This window comes from Miniopterus schreibersii, assembly GCF_964146895.1.
Source record: "Miniopterus schreibersii genome assembly, chromosome: 2".
Classification (NCBI taxonomy): domain Eukaryota; kingdom Metazoa; phylum Chordata; class Mammalia; order Chiroptera; family Miniopteridae; genus Miniopterus; species Miniopterus schreibersii.
This window is the reverse complement of record NC_138102.1, coordinates 121,105,600-121,124,183: the sequence shown is the minus strand read 5'-3', so window position 1 is coordinate 121,124,183 and position 18,584 is coordinate 121,105,600. Positions and strand designations below refer to the sequence as shown.

At 37.4% G+C, this 18,584-nt stretch overlaps 1 protein-coding gene across 4 annotated transcripts in view; it reads left to right on the top strand.

The window, feature by feature from the left end:
• Positions 1-18,584, top strand: part of SYT1 (synaptotagmin 1) — a 493,749-nt gene that overhangs the window by 308,815 nt on the left and 166,350 nt on the right. For all 4 annotated transcript variants that reach the window (XM_081128361.1, XM_081128358.1, XM_081128359.1 and 1 more), the window contains one exon: positions 2,079-2,261. In XM_081128361.1, coding sequence (XP_080984487.1) covers positions 2,096-2,261 — 166 coding nt within the window. In that variant the 5' untranslated portion in view covers positions 2,079-2,095. The remainder of the gene's footprint in view (positions 1-2,078; positions 2,262-18,584) is intronic.

Sequence of the window (18,584 nt, the reverse complement as noted above, 5' to 3'; positions counted from 1 at the left end):
GACTCACATGAAATATAAAAGTTTAGGTATCATAAATACCAATAGTTTCACATAAGTTATGCCAAAAGTACAAGCAGTACTCCATATTTTTTGCAGGGAGACAAGAACCTAAGATAAACAGAATCAGAAAAATCAGGAAAAGCTTCTGGACAATGACCTTGAGCTGAAAAAATAAATTTTTTTCACATTCTGGAAAATTCTGGGCTGCCAAGTGCTTTTAGGGAGGGAGGAAGGGAGTAATCTATTGACTGACTGAATGATCAATATAGGCTGTCCTGAAAAGAATGTATGCACACTTTAACAGCTGACAGCTCAATTTTGAAAATGAAATGTATACACACACTTTGAATAATTATAAAGGCAGTGTTTATTATCAACACTGTATTAGCCTCAGCCATCATCTCCTTCTGGGAGATCTAAACTCTCTGAATTTTGTTTCATATTTTAGTAATAACCCCACACATTTGAGATTCTTCTTCTTTCAATTGTACTTTCACTAAATACATAAGTATACATAATTAATTCACAAAAGCTTTGGATTCTATAAAAAAAATCCTTTATGTTTGCTGGTTATCTCCATTTACTTGCAAATCAACAAAGAGTGTTATGATTCCACAAACTTTCCTGCTGAGACTGTGAAGTTCCTCATGCCCAGGCCTGTTTGTATTTGCCTATTTCTGCCCAAAGTTACGTTCACTCTCTCACCAGCACAGCCTGAAATTTTAAATCACACAGTCAAATTATTAAAGTCCAGAATATGTTTAGATTGGAGAATAGGACTTCAATTTGACCCCTTTAGAAAAACTTTCTAATATTTAGGAATATAAATATATACGTGTATATATTATTACGGTGGTCCCTCGGTTTTCGAATGTACTCCGACCCGGGAGACCGTTCGAGCTCTGAAACGTTCGAAAACTGAGGGCTCAGCAGCCAACAGCTGGGCCTCAGTGGAAGCCATGGGACGTGTTCGACTTCCGAGGCGCGTTCGAAAACCGAAGCATTGACGTCCAGGTTTCCGGCGCTCGTAAACCGAAATGTTCTTCAACTGAGACATTTGAAAACTGAGGCACCACTGTTTATACTTATGTGTACTAAGAAAAACCTAGGCAGGGCAGGTTTCTCTTCTTCGTATTTCAAAAGGCAAATTAATTGAGGTCAAGTGTCCTGTTAAAATTCATTTAGCTAGTGAAGACGACAAGAACTGATCTGAAGTCTTCCGTATTCAAAGCTTTTTTTTTTTTTCCATTGGCTACCTTAAGGATTAATTTTTTAATATCTGGAGATAAAAAAATGTGTAAAATAATTGAATGAATTAACTTAATAAAATAACTCAATAATTTATTCAAACTAAATAAACTGAAATAATTAGACAGACAAGTCATGTTTCATCATCAGGGCCGTGGTAGATATAGTCAGTCATGCCACATGGACAGTGGCTTCAAAAATTCACCCAGCAAGACAAGTAAATTATTAAACAGAGTATTGTTTGCAGTAAATGTAGAAAAGAAAGAAAGACTGGGAGGAAAATATACCATCAATAAATGAGATTCAAGAATTAATTTCAGTATAACGTTCATGACATCTTAGAGTATCAATGTTATAATAGTATTCCTTAAAACTATTTTAAAGTTTACTAACAATTTGAATGTATGCTGTCATTTATCAGCATTTCCAGTGTAAATATGTGACCTCTTTTCCTTTTAGAAAATACAAACTGTTTTGAGTATAGAGCATGTACACTGTCAGCAATTGTTTCATACACCTTTCAGTGAGATATGGGTTAAAAGTTATATCTACGCAGCAAACAATTGGCTATATAAATAACTAATAGGGTTTATATAGTATTGTTGGGATAGAATGCTCTCAGTAACTATGTCTGGTCTTACCTTCTGGGAGAGAATCTCCTCTGTGGTCCATAAATATTTCATGAACCAACATAAAGTAATATGCTAATGACAGACCATTTACCCAGTGAGCAGGGCACCCTCTGATGTTTTTGCATCTCTGGTGTAGCTTTGATGTGGGATCAGTTAAGCCATTGTGAATTATTCTTTTTGTGCTTCCCCCCCTCACAGTTTCATCTGAACCTAAAATGGTGAGCGAGAGTCATCATGAGGCCCTGGCAGCCCCGCCTGTCACCAACGTTGCGACTGTTATACCAAATAATGCCACAGAGCCAGCCAGTCCTGGAGAAGGAAAGGAAGATGCCTTTTCTAAGCTGAAGGAAAAGTTCATGAATGAGTTACATAAAATTCCACGTGAGTAGTACATATTGTTCCGGCAATAAAAACAAATGGTTGAAAATCATCTTATTCGTTGGATAGAAAGCAGAACTCCTGTAACATACTATAAACATACATTTGACTTTTTATTATTGGAACAGGAGTATTCAAAAACATCTGTACCTTGTATTTAATGTAAGTGGGGTTCTTTTTATCTTCTTTAAAAATCTGTTTCTTTCAAGAATATTAAAGTTTAGGAGTTGTGCTAATGTTCAGGATTTGTACTTCTGAAATTATTCCACTGTAAAGATTATTTCTAAGCAGTAGCTAAAATGCACTTGCCCAGCTGCAAGTTTGATTTCCTTTTATTCATTTGTTAATATTTAAAAATCTTTTGCACACTTTTAATTTTTTCTTTGTCATTAGGAAATAAATAATTTGTACCCATTTATTTCTATAACACTAAATGAAATCAGTGGCTTTTAATTTAAATTTTAAACTATTTTTTTTCTTCAGGCTTATCTTGTCTTCAGATTTGAACATTATATACTAAACACTTTTCTAGGTGCTGGGAAAACAGGTTTTGGCCCTCACAAATCTTTTATTTTAGTGGGGGGCAAAAGTCATAAATTGATAAACAGGCAAATATATAAAATGCATCGTTTAGTAATAAATGATGTAGGAAAACTAAAGAAGAGGAAGTGGGATCAGAAAGGGAATAGAGAGGAAAAGGTTATTATTTAGGATGATGAGAGCTGGTTTATAAGGAAACCTGGAGGAACTGGGGGAGAAAGTTATAATAACCTGGGAAATACAGACAAAGGCCCTTAAGCAAGAATCTTCTTGGAACAGCAAGGAGCTCTGTGTGCCTTAAGTACAAGGTGGAGAGGGGCAATAGATGAATCAGGATTGCAGCAGAGGCCACATCATATGGGTCCTTCTAATTATTCTAAGGAACTTGGATTTTACTCTGAGTGAAATAAAATGTTTTTGTATGGTTTTGAGCAGAGGTGTCCCAGGATCTGACTTAGGTTTTTCTTAAACATCATTCTTGCTATTGTGTCAAAAATATGCTTAGAGGGGCAAGGGCAGAATACAAAGCAGGCTGTTGCAATAATCCAGATGAGAAATGTATAAAATTTGTAAGAAAATTATTCTATAAGGACATTGAGAAACTAAATTAAAAAAAAAAAATACAAGGAATCAACTTATCCCTCAAGTAATTAACCATTTGTTGACCCATCTGTCCTCTTTTAACAAATTCAAGCTCGTCTGAGAGACAGCACAGTTGTCAGTAATTACCATTCTCAGTAAGAAGATCCCTAACCCAGTGGGATGGAGATGGTCCAGTAGATAGAGCCCTACAATAAGAAACGCAGGCTCCCAGTTCTCTTCTTTGCTCTGCTGCTGAGCTAATGGACTGATTCAGATATGTATAACTTTGAGCTCATAACCACATGGCAGAAACCAAATACACATATCATGGAGGCAAATTCTCACTTAAATATTTTATCAAAATGTTTGTTTTAAAAAAAAATGTGTTGTAGGGAAGCAAAGAAAGCAATGAACAACCAAATCAAATACATAGTCTGCCTTGTCTTCAATACCATCTCCTTCTCGGAAAGAGGAAACAATATGGGAGGCATGGCAATGTCAACAACTCTGGGATTGAATGTTCCCCATTATTGACATAACCCATTCTCTCTTCTCCCTCAGGCCTTTGCGCAAACAACATCTTCTTAGTTAGAAAGTCCTCAACCATGCTATTTAAAATTATCACCTATTTATCACACCTTGTCTTTGCCAGCACTTCCTGTCCTTCCCCTTGTTTTTTTTGTTTTTTTCTTCTTCTTCTTCTTCTCACCATATTACTTAGCACCACTTGCAATGCTTTGTATTTTATTATTTGTTTTTAAATCATTTTGGCTTCCTCTAAAATAATGTAAACTCTATGAGGACAAAAAGTTGAGCCTGTTCTATGCACAGTTGTATCCCTGGTGTTGTCTGCCATATATGAGGCACTCAGTATCTATTTGTTGAATGAATGAATTTCAGTTTAACTTATATCCTGAACCACTCCTCTCAGACTTTGAGGCCTTAAGATGCTAAAAATTTAAAGCATATTATAAATCTTTAATTTATAATACAAAGAAAAACATCATCACCATGCTTGACTATGTCATCACACTGTTTCCATATTTATATAGACTTCCCCACTTAGAGCCAAGAATTACTTTATATTTTCCTCCCTGTTCATCAGTAGGAAAACTATCAGCTGGAAAAAAAATATCTATGAAAATCTTTTTTTTTCCTTTCCCTTGGCTAACCTTATTTCATTCTTTTCCAAGCCATTGTCCCATTCCCTTGTACCTTTTGTGGTCACTCGAAATCAAACCAGGTAATTAGTCTTCTCCATGGAGATTTGCTTTGACCAGCAACGTAAAATAATAGACTGTCAGAGGCTCAGGGTAACACCTATGGAGATATTATGTTGCTAGTTTTCTAACTTGATTTACTAGGAAACAGCAAATGAAATACCTAAAATTTTTAAATGGTATGGTAAATAAGTGTTAGAAAAACTGTATCATAAATACAACCATGCAGTCTTCTTATTAAAAATATGTAACTGCATATTTCACACTCTCATTTTAATCCATTACAATTTTTACTGACGGTGTAATTGAAATTTCTAATGGGATTTATACACAGGGAACAACACTAAACAAAAATAAAATATATCCCCAAAATCAAATTCCTTTAGGAGCACATGTTATATAAAGGTTATCACTTTTGACTTGGCATAATACAGTGTGACTCTAATGACAGGCAACAAATTAGAATATTAATCGATTTCCGCCTCTGAACTAAATCTTGTCTATCTGGCAGATGTGTTTTTTTGCAAAATTGATAGCAAACAGCTTTAGTCTGTCACTTGAAATTCCCACTTGTGAGAAGAGCGGTATCACAATGGCAAGGCATGTGCATGTCATTAGTTGGGTAATCTGCACAGTCCAGCATGGAACATATTCAAACCAAATTGCCTGATGATATCATCCATAACACCATGGGGCTTAAAATTTAAAAAAAGAAAAGGAAATAAACGCGGAGCATTTTTATCTTTCAATTCTTTCTGCACACTGTTATCTAAATGAAGCAGACAAGGTTTCTCAGAATGTTTCTTTATTTTGCAACTTTGATTTTAATATGACTAGGGCTGTGGTTGGTTTGTAAAACATGAACTCATGTCATCCGAATAGCTGTGATTGAGGTTTTGATATTCATGAGCCTCTAAAGTAGAGTGCACCTTTCCTTAAGTGTCGCAGTAAACCAGATGGCCGCATCCTGACTCTTAGCCCAGAATAAGAGCAAGTGGACTAGGGGTACTTATGTAATTCATACAGAAATGCTATTGGATAGACAGTTTAGCACAGGGATTAAAACCACAAACTCTAGTCACAGACTGCATGGGTTCAAATCTTAGCTCCACCATATACTAGCCTTGTGACCTCAAGAATGTTGCTTCATCTTTCTGTTATTAGTTTCCTCCTGCATAAAACAGGGACAAAAGTGTCTCCATCATAGGCTTGTTGTGTTAAGATATCAGTGCATATAAAGTGCTTAGCAGAGTGTCTGGCACAAAGTGAGCACTTTATAAATGTTAGCTATTCTTAAACTCAAGCTGCCATTTCTAACAAGCCTATTTCTGTTTTATAAAAGCCCTCTATTCATGTCAGACAGACACCCAAATTGAGAAAATTCTGGAAACTTACCGCCCAATATTTAAGCATCGCCTTCTCTAAACCCACTCCAACACTCCTGTTCTCAGAAAGATGAATCCCCTCTTGGTGTTTCCTCTTCCCATCATCTCCTCTAATTTCCCTTTAAAAAAAAAACAAAAAAAAACCAACTCCTATAATTTCACTGTCTTCCTCATACACATGCTCAAGGCTCACATACCTGAAGGGCCTAGTGACCTTCCATACACACTAAGTGCTTAAGAAATGTCCATTTTCCTCTTTCAGTCTCTAAACTTTGCTTCTTACCTCACCTCTTCTGTCAACTGCCATTCTCTCTCCTTCCTTCATTTCTATACCCAACTGCTTGAAAAACATGACCTAGCACCTGACATCTGTTTCTTCAGCTCCCATTAACAACTCGGCTCCTTCCTCCTGACTCCCACCCTTCAAGCTCTGTTAAAATTGTCTGAACTGCGTCCCAGGTGCTTCCTGATGCACAGCTGTGGGGGTGATTCTCGACCTTCCTTCCTTCCTTCAGGTGTTCCTGCATTGTGATCACTGTCAGCCGCCATCACCTGGAAACTCTTGATTTCCAGGATTCTGCTCTCATTGCCTTCTCTTCCTTCCTTTCCTCCTATTCTCTTTTATTAACTGGACCTCCTCTGACTGCTTTTCCTTCCCGTAAGTGGTAGGGGTCCCTATTTCCAAGGTTCCCCTTTGAATATTTCTCCATGCTCCCCCTGGGAGCTCTCATTCACACCTCGCCATTCAAATAAGAGCTCTCACCATTACCCTTGTCTTTTCTCATATATTTAATCTCCATTTCTATACCTGCACTATTTAAATCCTGTTAATTCTCCTCCTGAAAAAACTCTCAAAACCAGCCAGCACTTTCACACGTGTGTCTTCTCTCATGCTTGTCTCTCTTCCTGGACTCGAACCAGTTCAAATGTTCACTGGGGTGAGAAGTTCCATCATTTCCCAAAGAAGAATTATTTAAGTCTTCCTCAAAGCTCTTCATTAAATCTCTTGGTTATCTGTTTTTGGTTTGTTTTATCTTGTTTTGCTTGCCTTTCTCACTGAAATATAAATACCTCCGAGGCAGGAAAATTTTCTTATACATATTTGCACCCTTCTTATTTGAAAGTGTCTAACACCATGCTAGAAACAACTGTACAGATATTACCATGTTATAAATACTAACATTATACCAAACACTGTATTTCTTGTCCCATGCTTGGAGAAACTGATCTACAAAGCAATAGTCTTAAAACCTTTTTAGCCAAAAATTTTGTTCAAATGAAAAAAAAAACAACTCTATCTAAAACAAAACAGAGCTGCTGTGGTGAGTTAAAAGTGTCTTTCTCACTCACTCTTCCAAGCTACTCCCATCTGCAGCTCTAAAGACACGTGACTGTATGGAACACAATTTGAAAGCAGCAGCCTGAAGAAGTAGTAGGTCTATCAGTGTTCTCTCTCACAGCAACCGCCAATGAAACTCAACAACCAGTTGTAATATAGTTGGTTAAATATGTCACAAGCAATATTCGTTAATGAGGAAACATGTGGTCCAGTAACTTTGCTTTCCCTCATGTGGCTGCAGAATGAACATAAAGTCTTTGTTATATCAAGAAACACATGAAAATACCCTTAGGAACACACAGTAATCTGTAGCATGTAAATAACAATTGTTGTGATGATGGCCAATGTTTAAGCATTCAGCTTGGAAGTATGCACTGTGCACTCTGTAAAATCAACCTCAATTATGCCTTGTGAAAACTCTATTAGATGAGAACAATTGTTATCCCCATTTTACACATAAGGCTGAGGCTCAGTAAGGTAAGTGACTTGTCCAAGGAACTTACACATGGTTCAGGTTGTAGGTACAGGGGTATGTCAGGAAACATTTTGCAGTTTTCTGATTATGCCTTAACAGAATATCCCAGAGGCTGCAAATGGCTTTCACCATTCCTCTCACACATGACTTGAAACTATTCGAGTTCTATGTGTCTGTTCAGAGTATTGGTTAATATTTGATATTCATCTTTTGATATTTGTTTTAAATGACTGCATACCCAGAACACAAGTTTAATACTAATTCAGAGTTTGTCATTGCATTACCTGGCTTTAAAGACAAGTACTTATTTATTCACTTTATTTTTCTGCTTTTTTGTTGCACTCATTCTGTTAGATTGGCATGTGAATAACCCATTACTACCTAAGTTGCATTTTGTTCCATCATATAAATGAACTCTGTACATGACTCAATTCTTCTCACTTCAGAAAAGCATTGGCTGAAATGTTACGTGACATTATTCATTGTTAACCTCTACTAAGTTGAAATATCTTTAAGAAAAAAGTTGCAATACTGATAAGTGTTATTTTCAGAGCAAGTGCTTTGCAGTATTGATTGACTTCATCAATGCAATGCTGAAGGAAACTATTCAGGATAAAGACACTCAGAGATAAGGGTGCAATTCATCATAGCACAATGGAGTGATTCATGCTTACGTTCAATAAACATATTTTAGTTTAGTTTATTACCTTCTTTTTCAAGTTTAATTCTGATTTAAAATATAGAAAATATGTATATGTGTGTGTGTGTGTGTGAGTACTCTGTGCATGTGTGTTTGTGTTAAGAGTTACTATTTAAAATTTAATCCTATGACAGAAAGTCAGTTTGGTTCTTAATAGAGTTGACACTGCCCCCTACAGTATGTTGTGAGTTTTCATTGGGTCATTTTTAGTGTGTAAAAATAAGAGCACTGGGGACATAGAAAACACAACCCGGGCACCTACACATCTTGAAACATGTAAGACAGTTTCACACTATGAAAAATTGTCCCTCACTCTCCATGAATTTCAAAATCTCCATAGAACATGCATATAGAAGGAAAGTTGGTTAATTATCTGAACCTAAAACTATTTATCATATAAACACAAAATATTCTTGCATGGCTCTAATATAAACTGAATATTCTAGCTTTGATTGTAATGTTTATTTAACACCTGATCTTTCCTTTTCTCCTTCCTTTTTGAAAATCTTCTGATTGTCTTAGTTCTCTAAATCCAAATATCCCTTTTAGCAGTTGCAAGCATTTGATGACTTTGTTGTCTTACTACTAGTATTTCTATACTGAAATACAAATAATTTCATTATAAATTACTTATTTCCTTTATATTACAGTTAGCACATTTTATTGGTGTGTAAAATTGATATATGTAGGTATATTATACTACCTATTATATATACTCAGAGAATTAAAGGAATCATATAACATATTTGTTGTAAACTGGGTCATTATGGATAATACTAATTTTAAAGAACAAGTGTGCACTATGACCCTATCAACATCCTACATTCAATGTGAAAACCTAGTGAAAAGTACATGCTACTGATGTTGGATTTCAAGAAGGTTGTATAAATGTGTCCTTGAGTTTTGTTTTCCTCTTGGAACCCTACTATGCAGAAAATTCCCTCAAGAAATTTATGCCTATAAAATGAACTAGTGTTGAGAGACTTTATAAACATCTAAAGCATTGGTAATACAGAGTAATGGTAAGCACATAAAGTCAACAAGTGAATTATGATCTCAGGGAAGTTTCTAAACCTTATTTAGCTACATTCCATTAGCATTTCAAAGATATTAAGCAAACACACCTGAGAGAAATAAAGAAGTGAACCATATTTTAGACATATATTAAAAAATAGTTCAGGAATTACCTTGTGAAATACTATAGAGACACACAAATATATTTTAAAATAATTTTAAGCCTCTATTCCTCACTACATAGCAGTTGCAGGTCAAAATACAAGCTATATTTTCACTAAAGGAAGCCTGACTACAAATGCAAATCCATAAAGAAAACAGAATGAAAGGAGCTGAGAGGCTGCTGTTTTCCCCTCACTCTAATGACTGCATAGGTCTTTGATTGCATTGCTGACCTGTCAGGTTTGTGTCAGCCTGTTCAACAGAATAAAGAACTTAGAAGCGGAAACCAAAAGGAAAATACGTGATGTACTATTATATTTTTAGCACTCAGCTTTATTTTTCTTCATTTTGACTTTCATTTATGAGAATGTTACAACAAAGGGATTGAACTTGATACCTTCTGAATCCTCACGCCCTTCAGTCTGCCTTTTAAGCAAATTTATATAACTTGGAAATAAAGATTAAGAAGCTATTGGCCCATTTAAAGGTTTCTTCAACCAAGCACCACTTTCATTGACACTGCTGTCCTGGAGGAATTTCGAAACCACTGAGCCCTTTCCCTTTTCTCTTTCAAGCTTTTTACACATACAAGTTAAAACAGAAAAGGGGGCAATGGTACTACAAATAATAGAAATATATTTGACTGTTAAATATGCCATTTACTGAAACTAGTGTGTACCTGTCCACAGAAACTTAGAAAAGATCCAAGATCTCAGGGTAATAAACCTTAATTAACTGAGTTATATTGTTCAACACCTTGAAAGTAAAATTCTATTGTAATAATTTCTTTTTCATAAGGACTTGGATAAGATTCTTTAAAATCAGTAAACTATTCCAGTGGATTTAAAACATTACTGCTATCACCATGTAACTATTGCTCCCTAAATTCTTCGTACACTTCAGTAGCCCTGTACTCTGTCCAGAATGCTCTGTTAATCACTCAGGCCATCAATACTGTATGACCTTGGGCAAATCATCTACTCTCTCTGTAAAACAAGGGTCATAATAGAACTTGACCTCTGGAAAGGTATAAGCAGTAAAGCATTAATATACATAAAGTGCTTAAAACAATGTCTGGAATATAATGTTGGCCATATTCAAAGTTCAAGCTTCCAACTTATGTATATATAACACCTACTATGTGCTAGGCTGTGTATGCTTAGGAACTAAACCAAAGCACATAACTTTGACTTGATTCTGGGCCTCAATAGCATTACAAACTCAGAATTTTTCTTCCAGAAGAAACTCTAAGTTAAATGTCTTTGCAAGACACCAACGGCTTTTTATGAGATTATTTGGCATGGTTCTTGCGTAAGTTTCAGCCTCACCTGCAGCTGTGCCCTCCCACGGTCTGCTTCAGCAGGACAGAAACTCTAGAAGTTACTGAATTTATTATTCCAAGTGTTCCATGCTCCCAGGTCTTGTACAAGCTCTCTCCTCTGCCTGTAATTTCTTGCTTGCCACTGCTTGTCTAGTTGGACTATCTCTAGTTACTCTTTCGAACTCTCATCTTTTTTCATTTCTTTAAATCCTCACCGGGGGATATGTTTATTGATTAGAGAGAGAGGGGAACATCGATGTGAGAGAGAAACATGGATCGGTTGCCTTTTGTACATGCCCAGGGATAGAACCCACACCACCTTTTTGGTGTACAGGACAATACTCCAGCCAACTGAGCCACCTGGCTGGGGCAGAACTCTCATCTGTTATAAAGGTCTTCCTGTCCTCATACAACCAACTCCCTAATCTATTAACAATTGCCACTCTGTAGTAAGTCTGTACTTTACACATTTTTATAATTTTTACTGTTTATTTTACTTATCTGCTGTGTTTTCTCTTAATACCAACCAGTCTACATGAGAACAGAACACTGTCTTTTCCCCTCTGTGTTTCCAGCCCCAGTACAAAATTTGGCTCATGATAAGCAGAATTATTATTCTGCTTTTGCTCAAAAGATCCTAATAATTGGATCTTACCAAGAAAAGGCTTCCACTCATAGATACAGAGAATAGATTGGTGGTTGCCAGCTGCATGGGGTGGGGGAGGTGGGTTAAATGGGCGAAGGGGGTCATAGGTACAAACTCTCAGCTATAAAATACCTAAGTCTGAGGGATCTAAGGTACAGCATGGGGACTGTCATTAATACTGTATTGCATGTGTGAAAGTTGCTAAGAGAGTAGATCTTAAAGATCTCATAACAAGAAAAAAATATATTGTAACTAAGTGTGGTGATGGATGTTAACTGACCTCATTGTGATGATCATTTTGCTATCTACACAAATATCAAATCATTATATACCTGAAACTAATACACAGGGTGGGCAAAAGTGGGTGTGCAGTTGTGAGTATATGAAACTGTTTATTTTTGTATTATTATTAATTATTGTATTGTTTTCCATACACACAACAGTAAACCTACTTCTGCCCACCCCTGTAGTTATGTGTCAGTTATATCTCAATAAAAAAAAGGAAGGGCTTCCGAAAGGGTCTTCCTGGAAATGGGTGATACCGATCATCAAAGGCAAATGTCAAGACCACACTGGGCTTGGGTGGGCACCTTCCACAGCCACTGCTTTCCCTCAGCCTCTCAGGATTTCACACCAACCTTTTCCTTTCTCCCTCTCCTATTACCTCTCTCTCCATTTCCCCGACCTTTCTTTAACTTTGTCGTTTTCTCTTCTGTTTCTTTCCTCATTGCCTGTGCTGAATAAAAATTGTCCTTGTTTGTCTTACTGTCTTTGGCTGTCTGGTTCAGCACTGAGATGCAAACAGCCACCAAATTGGTCCTCAGGGTAAACAGTTCTCCCCACAAGCATTTGTATTCAAGTGGAGAGCTGGGACTTAGCACCAGTTTCACCTTTCCACTTTAAAAATCATGTATTGTAGTAGAATACTCAGGAAACAAAATGAACTTTTTTTTTTTGGCAAGTGCTATATAACACAGCCCCATTTCCTGCGCTGTCACCGAGAGAGCTCAAAGGTACGTGGATGTGTTACAGCAGCTTTTCCCAGTGGGCACTTTTGTGAGGATTTCTTTGTCTTTTTTCTTTTAATCCTCACCAAAGAAAACGCTAATTGATTTCAGAGAGAGGGGAAGAAGGATAGGGGAGAGGGAGAGAGAGAGAGAGAGATCATTGTAAGAGGGAACATTGGTGGGTTGCCTCCGGTACGCACCCCAACAGGGGATTTTACCAGCCCCCTTTTGGTACATGAGACAGTGCTCCAACTGAGCCATACCTGCCAGTGTCTGAGGTTTTCTTTAGTGAGCAGCTGTTTATAGGAAACATTTATGAATTTCTCTGTTTTACCTTATCAGCCAAACAAAGCACCACAGGTTAGCCATTCAGCTACTGTTGTTGTGACTGTCAGTTGAATTGGTGCTTCAACATGGCCTGGCCAGCCACCTTCTGCCCACACTGATTGGAACTGTTCCATGTCCCCTTACCTTCCCACAGCTGCTGTCATCCAGGCACCTTTCTTTTCCATAACTGCTAATGTGGCTCTAATGTAATTTGCCTGGCTACCTTCCAGGCCCTCATCAGTAGGAATCTGTTTTGCTGTTTTGCAATAAGTGGTCTTTAGATGTAACAGCAACGCCACTAATGAGGAAGCCCAGTTACTTTCATAAGGGCTTGAGTTTAATAATCTTTAGTTGAGCACTGCCATGTTTCCACCAGTCTTCAGTTTTAGGAAATACATAGACAGTTCCCTAAAGTCTGTTCTGCTCCATTTATCTTCCATGGGAGCTTATGCACATTTGCTTCTATCTGGATTACTTGGTTTGGCCATTCAGCTATAGACACTTGGACCTATATGTATAAGGCACCCTCTACCCTGAAGCTCAATTCCTTAGCATAATCTTGGATTCTTCCCAATTGTTGTCCCCATTGTCCAACTAGTTAACAAGTACTATCACCTCACTCCTGGTCCTCTCTCTCCTTTTCATTCCCACTGCCACGGCTCTGCTTGGGCTCTCATCCATTTTACAATTATGAGAGCCTTCTAAGAGACCTTCCCACAACCATTTTCCACTGTTGGCCAATTCAGTGTACATAAATCTTTCAGATGATTCTTCCTGGAACCCAGCTCTGAACATGCAAGTCCCTAGCTCAAAAACCTTCAGTACTCCCCCTTAGCCGGCTGTTGAACTTTATTTGTCATACAAGACCTCTGTAGTCTAGCCCCAATCCACCTTTCCTACCTCATTTCTGCTTCTCTGAAGTGAATGTTCAGTGTCCCATAGAGACATCTATTTCCTGCCTTCATACTTTAGTCCATGGTTTTCCTTCATCTGAAATGTCACACACACACATACACACACCGATCGCTTCATATCCAAGCCTCCCTGAATGATTAAGGCTCAATTCAAATGCTAGCTCTTCTATAATGTTACTCTTGAATATCCACATTACTCTTCTAATATATTTATCTCCTACCATATAGTATTATGATGCTCATGTCTTATTTTCCTTACTAGACTTTAAGGTCTTAGAAGAGAGCCTCAAAGTTTGACCCATTCTTTCTAACTATAGACACATACTGTATGTTTTACAAAGAGTGGGCAGTCAATAAACATGTACGGCATGGATTAATGGCTTGGTGGTAGAACCCAAAATAGAATAAGTTATTCTTATAATCTAATAGGAGAGATAAGATATACAGAGAAACAATAACAATTGAAGACAGTGATGCATACTGAAACTTAAATATATAGAGGAGTCATCAAAGATGAGACTGGAAATGTAATTTGGAATTAGGTTAGAGAGGGCCATCAATATCAAGCTAAGGAGTTTAGACTTTATTTAATAGTTAAAGAGGAGCCAGGAACCATTCAAAATATTTAAACATGGAAGTAACATAATTACAGTTTTGTTTTATGAACACCAGTCTGGCAGCAGTGTGTGGGTAGGACAGATTGTACGGGGACAGCCAAGAGTGAGGGACAAAGCCTGAAGGAGGTAACTGAAGGAACTCTAGAGATAATGAAAGCCTAAATTGCTGTGGAAAGGAAGGCACAGATGTGACAGACTCTGTGATGTGACAGATTCTGTGAACATAGAGTTGACAAGCACTCAAGTGGATCTGAGGGTGTCTAGGAAAAAAGAAAATGAAAAATAATTCCAGAGGAGCTGGGTAACCATTTCAGGGTTATGCCTTGTAGGGAATGGGGAACGCCAAAGAAAGTTCAACTTTGGAATGTGAGGTATGGGAATTGACCTCATATAAATGTAGGCTGTGAAAGTGGATAGTTGTCATTAGAAGAATGGGGGGGGAGGGGAAGTGTCAATGTTAAATTCTTAAAATATAACTCATGAACAAATAGAAAAATGGATGAAAAGATAAATGAGCTGTCAGGGAACGGTGGGGAAAGAAGGGCAGTGCCATAGAAGTTAAGTGAAAAGAGTTTCTGAGAAACAGTAGCCAATTTGATTCCAGGAAAAATTGTCAAATGTACTGCTTGAAGTTTGGGACAAACAAAAATAACTAAAGTATACAACCTGTCCTTATTTCAGTCTGGGGGGTTGGGGGTGGGGAGCAGATAGCATCATCATCATCAGAAGAAGAATATTTTCTGCGTGATTAGCACTATATATTGAATTCTGATTTGACCAATTTTTCATCATAACAACCCTGTTGAATATATATTTATGATCCCATTTTATAGGGAGTAAAATGTCTCAAAGATGTTAAACAAAGCATACTTTAGTATAGGACAAAATAAAATAAAGTATTAAAGACAGGTACAAGTAAGCAAACCACAAAGGAGGCAGAAATGAATTACAGAAGAAGTTAAGAGAAAGGAAGCCTTGAATTATGCTTTGAACCAGAGACGGATTTGCCTAAGCAAAGAAACAATGGAAAGGCCTTCCATACTGAATAACAGGAGTTGTTCAACATGAACTGTGAATGCCCCGCCCCCAGAGTTTCATGGTGAACAATTTGGTTGGTGTGATTGGATTGTAGGTTACATGGAATGATATGGTTGGAAGAGAAAGCATGTGACCCCATTTTTGAGAACATTTAATGCTTTGCTAAGCAGGTCACACTTCATTCTGCAAAACATAATAAGCCTTTATGGGATATAAGAAACAGAGTGTGATCCAGCTAATTTTTTATTCTTTTTTGGACCCATAAGAAGAAATAATTAGAGATATAAGCATCCAGGCATGGCAACTGCTGCAAGTAGATCATGGAATGTTATGCCCGAGAAAAGGCCAGTGGGTTTAGAGCTCTTTATTGACCTTGGAAAGCCGTGTTTCATTAGAGAGCTGGAATCAGAAGCCAGCTTACAGGGTGTGAGGTGAGGACTTGGGTGAGAAAGGAGCGAGAACGCGAAAGCAGGGAGCGTTAACCGTTCTCTCCCGTGAGAGTACAAACAGAATTATAGCTCAGACACCTAACAGGAGGAAGGGAAATTGGATAAGTGTTCAGCTGGTTACAGAATGAGATGGAAGGGAAATAGGTTGTCATTACCATCGGCAAAGCTAACCCTTTCCTGGCTGCTTCCGAATGCCACCGCCTATCCACAGCCTTGGTGTTAGCACAAACCTCTCCTACATTTGACAGCAGAAGTTACTTGTCAACCTGGGACGGCGAAGTTGGGGACAGTCCACTGGTAGCGTAAACATTAGAAACTCTTTCGGGTACATTCAAAGGACTAATTCGCTTTGACTATACAGTGTTGCTGAGACCACATACCCACATATTTGAAACGCTTTTCCTGCTTCGTGATCACTCTCCCTGTCCTTGGACTTTTCCACAGGCCTCATGCTCATGGCACTTGCCTATTTTCTGTTAGAGCTGTTTGTCTTATGTTTCCAGATTTGCCTCAATTTTGGGGGAACGGAGATGGGCATTCTCATATATATTGCTCCTATAAAGTAGACACTAAATAATTACTGATTGAATTAATTCTGGAGACTATGTTTCACTATTATAAACACGTGGCCCAAAATCAGTTTGTGGAGAGATACTAGTTTTCTACTGCTGCACAGATGCTTACAACAAATTTAGTGGCTTAAAAAATATACATTTACCACCTCACTGTTTACGTGTGTCAAAAATCCAGGCATAGTTCAACTGAGTCCTCTAAGTCAGAAACTCGCAAGACTACAACCAACATGTCAACTGGACTACAGAGGAGGGACTCAGGACAACTCTTCCGAGTTCCTTCAGATTTTTGGCAGAGATTCAGTTCCTTGCAACTGCAGGACTGAGACCCTCAATTCCCAGAGGCACCCCCTTCACTGGCAGTTTTCACCAACATGGCAATGTGCTAGCTCAGGGCAGACGGAATCACCTCTCTATTACCTCAGGAAGAGCCAAGTACCTTTTGGAGGACTTTCCTCTGATTAAGTCAGATACACCCAGAATAATCTCCCTTTTGATTAATTCAACATTCACTGACTTGAGATCTTTCACACATTGTCAAGATCCCCTCCTTGCTGCCATATAAAGTAACTATGTCACAGGTTTTGCCCACACTCAGGGACAGGGGATTACATAGGATGTGTACACGAGGGGTGCTGAGGTGGGTGGGGGGAGTCTTGGGAGCTATCTTAGAATTCTGCCTGCCCCAGACAAGGAAAGGGGAAAAGCTTATGGGAGAGAGCCAAAGAATTCTTACTTAAAAGGCAATAGATTTCTTTTCTTTAACTAATACCCATTTGTACTATGTACAGTTAATCTTTTTTTTTTTTTATAAAATTAAGAGCATTTGTAGTGGAAAGCATCACTCATTCCAATTTGTTCTTTTATTTTTGGTGGCACTTCATGATAAGCACTAATATAGTGTATTTTCACAGGGTAGCAGCAGCACAGTTTTAGTGGTGAGACACGACAGTGCAGATTCTTTGGTGTCTGAGATGTTAAAGAGTGAAAACTAAAGCCATTTGTTATTCATGACTCTCAGTCTAGCAAATCTTTCAAAGTTTATGTTTTAGTAATGATAATTAGTGCAAATCAACAAGTTTCAGGATATCTATGAAAACACTGTAGATCCTGGGTTGGAGATACTGTTCTAATTCAAAAAAAAAAAAAAAATTTGATTAAGAAGTGGAACTTTTGTTCTTAGTATGAATTCAGATATAGCAGTTGGAATTGTGAGCTGCTGTAATCTATACTCAATATGATTAGAAACTAAGTTTGACACATCATGTTTTAAAATGATCGTGTATTACACATTCATGATATCTCTTTTATAAGAAATATGCATAAGGAGAAAAATATGAAGGAGAATACTTTAGAATGGGGGCAGGGGCCATGTATTAGTAAAGACCTCCAGAAGACTTACAGTTTAGACTGTTAGTATACCTCACATTCCAAAAGCTGTTTCATGAGACATGAGGCATGAAGCTGAGGCATGAGGTAAGCCTCTCATCATTTCCAAAACTGACACCTCTCTGGCTAAGGTAAATTTTCAAAAATATTCAGAATCTTACTTTAAAAAGGTAAATTATTTGTAAAATTCCAGCAATGAAAACTTCATTTTAGCCATGAACTGAGAGGGAAAACTCATCACTTGTTTTGAAAACCACTTTAATTTTAAGCTACAATTAATGTCAGACAAATGACTATGGTTTATACACCGATACACAATAGCCATGTCTACTACATGCTTCATATTCCCATAAGGAGTTTAGCTTTTTCCTACTATTGATTGGTAAGAAAATTCTTATGAGGAAAGATTTGGGGGGGGGGGGGTTCAATGAAGATTTTTTTCAAAGTGCAAAAAAAAAAATTTCCAAAATATAAAAATTCATGTTTTGAGATAGAAGAAAATAACTAAATAGAAAATGAGTAGCTAAATAGAAAATAACTAAATAACTAAATAGAAAATAACTAAATAAGAAAGAAAAACTAAATGTATCTTCATTAAGAAATTAGAAATAGCCCTAGCTGGTTTTGCT